Consider the following 5,529-nt stretch of genomic DNA (forward strand, 5'->3'; position numbering starts at 1 on the left):
TAAAAACATATTTACTTAATCTTGAAATCAAATAAAACTAATAATAATATTAATCAACAATGTAACAATGAATTTTAAAATCATACCTCTATAAAAATCGGAGAAGATAATTTATAAGTAATAGTTTCTTTTTTTTAATAATTTTTTATGTAATTTTCATTAAATATTTGTAATTTTGTTAAGACTTAATCTTGTAATAAGATATGTATATGTCTGATTAAAAACAGATATTTCCACTTAAAACTATATTACTATTTATTTATCTCTAAAAAATAAAAAAAATTACAAAATATTTTTGTATAAACGTAATAAATATAATATAAAGTTAATATTAATTGCAGCCATACAAAAAGTCTATTTTTTTAATAACTCTAATAACAACAAGTAATTCATATTAAAGTAAATTTTTCAATTTTTAAATTTCATTCATTTATTAAAGAAATAATAAAAATAATTTTAAGATTATGAATTCAAAAATTGAAAAATAATTAAAATAATCAGTTTTGAATAGAATTTTCAATATTTTCATTCTTCATTATTCCTGAGATAATAAACGAGGTTCCTTGAAACAAAAGATAAAGAAAAGAATATAAAGAAGCACATAGAATTAAAAATAATTATAACGTTGTATTCGATGTACCTTGTAATTTTTAAGTGTTCTTGCAGTTGGGGTTGCACCAGAGGAGAATGCGCGCCAAGAACAAACACGAACGGGGAAGGTGTCGCAGATGTATTACTATCGTTAAAACATGCGGTAGTTCATCCTGGAAGTCCTACTGGAGGATACTACTCAACAGGAGGATCGAATCATCATTATTCCCAGGATTACACGCAAAATCTTGGTCCACCTGTACCACCCACGCATTATACTTCCACGCCAGCCATGTCTGTCAATGTTTCCATGAATATGACCATGAACATGAATATGCACTCTGGGTGAGTATTATTTTCAAATCAGATATTCTTAATTTTTTAATGTAAAAAAATAAATTTAAAAATGATTCGCTATTATAAATATAAAAATAATTATTAATGCTATTTTTTTACTATTCTTAGAAAAACTAAATTCAAAAATTTCTAAAAAAACTAATAAATAACTAAAAAATTTCTTTAAAAAAAAAAATATTCAATTTATCATACAAATGTAAGAATATTTTAATATGATAAATAATTCAATAATATGAAATAAAATACTTTCTCATACGAAAATCATGATAATTATTAAAATTTTCATCATTATTATATTTTTATTATTATTTAAAAATACATAGATATTCATATTTTTTTAAATCATTTTTATGTAGAGAAAATGTTTGCTAGAAATTGACATTTTATTGGAAGCCATACAAAATATAAAGTAAATCAATAAGTGCCTAGCATTCCATGATTCTATTCGAAAAAGGAATGAATTATTTTTAATTGCATATTCACATAATAAAATATCATTTTTTGTCACTATTATTCACTATTTAAATATATATATTATATAACTATATAATATAACTATTTTATAACTAATTTAAAATATTTATTTTTTAATATTATATTATTTTTTAAAAATATTATATGATTTCTTTTACAATATATTTAAAATTATTGTAAAAATTTGTATTGTAAAAATACAATAATTTCCAAAAATTTTTTAAAATTTATTTATAATATCACAATAGATATATTATTTAATATAAGAATTTAAATAATTTAAAAACTTCTATTATATATTGAATATATATAATTCATATAATATTTTCTTTTATCATATAAAAATTATATTTTTTTATTCTTACCTTTTTAAATAATTATAAAATAATATAGAGCTCGAAATTATTGAATAACTTTGAGATAGAAAAAAGTAGATATTGAGATAGAAAAGTAGTAGATATATACAATAATAATAATATTCTTATTGAATATTTAATTCACCTAACAGATAAATATATATAATTACTGAATCTCTTAAAAAATCCTTAAAAAACATTTACATATATAATAAAAATATTATATATTATATCAAATATTTTAAAATATTAAATAACTTATTTTACAACAAAAACATTTTACGAAATATCCTCCGATAATTTCCAACAAGTAATGTAATCTTTCCATTTTCGAGTAACACATTTTTCAAAATAATTTTGAAACGGAATAATCTTTTACTATTTTACTTTACAAAAAGGGTGTGTCTAAAAAGATGCAAAAGCAGAGTTATTCAGGAAATTTACGGTTGTGTGCGTAGATACGAGCAAAGCTATTCGTCGACATGGGGCGTGGAACCCCTGTTAAGTCCCGCCCCACAGTATAATCCCGTGGAGCAGCAAGCAAGGGTGAATCAACCCCCGGCCAATAGCCTGATCGGCACCAGTACCCATCCTCATTCTCATCCTCCAGCGCACAGCCATTCCAGGTTGCAATTGTCCAGTGAGCATGCTCTGTGCATAGGCGCCACCGGAAATCCAGTCACATCCGACGATAATGGCAGACCTAACCTTTGCAGAATTTGCGGCAAATCGTACGCGCGACCGAGCACCCTTAAGACGCATCTTAGAACGCACTCTGGAGAAAAACCATTTAGGTTAGTGACGAGACTACTTCGATTATCGCTCGATAACATATCGATAAAAATTCATTTTTATTTGATAATTTGATATTTTATGTTTAATTAATATTGACTGAAAAATTAAGAGTAAAATTTAATTTAAGGAATTATTTATTTTTTATCTATTCTTCTATTAATCGATAAATTTTGACAATCCAATCGAATCCAAAAATAGTTTCAATTTTAAGAATTTTAATATCATAAGTTATATACTTTAAAAAAGCATATTATTAACGCATATATTTCTAATGAGATGAGTCAATAGTTTCAGATAAGATATTTATATCTGTATGGTAATAAGAAATAGATATCTTACGTGTATACGTTGATATAACTGTAGGTAATATAGGTCTCTGTCTGTGCATTCCAAATGAGATATCAATTAAATCTTTATTGATATGATTAAATGAAATAAAAATCAAATTTAATTTACATTCGATTTATAATATCTAAGGATTATTTTAATTATATTAATTCTATTCTATATAACTTGAAATAGATTAATATCATATGTAAAATATTCATAATTTTTAATATATAAATTCCTAAAGATAAAATTGGTATATTTAAATTATATGTTTATCAAAATCTATCGATTGATAAAAAATAAATGATTCTCTAAACTTTAATCTTAAGATGAAATATTCATAGATATTAAAAATCTTGGTAATTAATTAAAAAAATTAATTATTGTAATAAATTAAGACTATTTGTTGATTTATTTTATCGACTATAAATAGAATAATATGTATAAAACAATTTAAATTCAATAAATATTTTAGAAAATATTGAAAATATAATATAATATTGATAATATTACCATGTTGTTTATAGGATTAGCAGAATTGAAGTAAAAATTAAATTAAATATGATAATTTGATAAATATTTTTAAAAATTAATAAATATTTTATTCTAATTAATATTATCAAAAATACTTTGAACCATTGTATGTAAATAGTTATTCTGATTTTTTAACATTATTCGCGAGACTATCATTACTATTATTACTTTAGGTTAGGTTTAAAACTTTGATATTAAAATTAAATGATACAAATTTAATATGAAGTTAATACCTTTTTGTTAAGATAATTTTTGTAAATACAATTAATTCACAAATTTTTTAGACAAAATACTTACAGCCATTTTTCCTATAAATTGTTTTTCGCAATTACAGTACTTAAATTTCAAATAGAACAAACAAATTATGAATATAAATTTTGTAACCGATATGTCATAACATCGTTATCTTAAAATCAAAATTTAACGCACGATATTAAAAATATCTAATATCTAAAAATATATATGTTTAAATGTAATATCTTAGTATCAAAGTTGATCTATGGTCAAAAATAATGTTATAATAACAAATGAACGTTATGTATGACAGATTGATGTGTCAAGACGATCTTCCAATAAAATCTTAAAATTCAAAATTTTTGATGCAATAATTTTGCTAATATTATTTTATATTTACAAAATATTTAAAAATTTACATTTTTTTTAGATGTCACGCGTGTTCAAAGGCATTCAGTCAAGCCGCGAATTTGACTGCTCACGCAAGAACTCATTCCGGAGAAAAACCATTTCGATGTCCAGTGTGCGATCGAAGATTTTCGCAAAGCAGTTCCGTAACCACACATATGAGAACGCATTCAGGAGAACGTCCATATAGGTGAATTTTATATTATTATATGAATTATTACTTATATACCATAATATGTGCCACTTAAACCAATATATCGTTATTTGGAAATATTTGTATCTTATTGCATACAAAAAGAAGATAAAAAAATGTTTAATAACTACTTCTAATTATATAAAATTATTTTCTTAAATTTATATAAATTACTTCCAAGTAACGATTAGCAACATAATTATATTAAAGAACAACTACTTTTGTAGTTCTCTTAATCAATTTACCTTATAATCGGCAACCTCTTTTTTTCCAGATGTCGATTCTGCAAAAAAGCATTTTCAGATAGCTCTACATTAACCAAACATCTTCGTATTCATTCTGGTGAGAAACCGTATCAATGTAAGCTGTGCTTGCTGAGGTTTAGCCAAAGCGGTAATCTCAACAGGCATATGAGAGTCCATGGCGGTTCTCTAACGTGACACAACTCAATATCGATTATCGATAGCAATCGCGTTCTATTGCGATGTTGTCGAATACCTGTGATTCAACTTGGTTCGAGCTTACCGGCAAAAATGTAAAATAAAATAATATAGTCGATACTTTAAGAGTTCTGCTTCCTGACTGACTCAAATTTGCAAAGCGTTCGTACGAACACTTGATTATTTAAGGGCTTATATTTGGATATTTTTTTAAACGATATACAAGACAAGTAATAATCACAATATGTGTTATATTTGGCATTAGGAACTCGTCAAGAATTCATTTTATATATATGTATATCATTATCATCGTTGTCGTCACCATTATCTTTTGAATTGAAATCGAAAAAAATAAAAAATAAAATGCGTTGGCACCGTTATAATTTTAGAAAATATTCACTTCTGAAATTTCCTAGTTGTTTGTTCGTTTATATTTATGAATTGCTTACAAAAAGGTCAGGATAGGTTAACAGGGAATCGCAGATTTAGACCTACAGCATCCACCACAGCACCGTTGATTATTGTACAAATATTGTATTTATTATAATTATTATTAATTATAATATTAATGTTGCTGTTTTCACCATCTTCAATTCTCATTACGTGGCTTTTTCTTTATCAATTTGCTTCTTTTTGTAATTGTAAAATAAAGATGTTTTGGCGCCATTTTCATCAAGAAAAAAAGAAAAGAAGAACGACCTCTCTTATATATAATAAATATATATATTATATATAAAATATATATATAATATATATAATATTCGTATGAGAACAACTAATTAAAAAGGATGAATGAATATGTGAGTTTTTTTTTTGT

At 24.3% G+C, this 5,529-nt stretch overlaps 1 protein-coding gene across 1 annotated transcript in view; it reads left to right on the forward strand.

The window, feature by feature from the left end:
- LOC102672162 (protein glass-like) overlaps positions 1-5,388 on the forward strand; it is a 7,453-nt gene extending 2,065 nt beyond the window's left edge. Inside the window, exons 3-6 of the mRNA XM_006619266.2 lie at positions 667-936; positions 2,237-2,572; positions 4,102-4,269; positions 4,547-5,388. Of these exons, the coding sequence (XP_006619329.1) occupies positions 667-936; positions 2,237-2,572; positions 4,102-4,269; positions 4,547-4,712 (940 nt within the window). The 3' untranslated portion in view covers positions 4,713-5,388. The remainder of the gene's footprint in view (positions 1-666; positions 937-2,236; positions 2,573-4,101; positions 4,270-4,546) is intronic.
- The last annotated feature ends 141 nt before the right edge of the window (positions 5,389-5,529 follow it).

This window comes from Apis dorsata, unplaced genomic scaffold (assembly GCF_000469605.1).
Source record: "Apis dorsata unplaced genomic scaffold, Apis dorsata 1.3 scaffold_400, whole genome shotgun sequence".
Taxonomy (NCBI): Eukaryota; Metazoa; Arthropoda; class Insecta; order Hymenoptera; family Apidae; genus Apis; species Apis dorsata.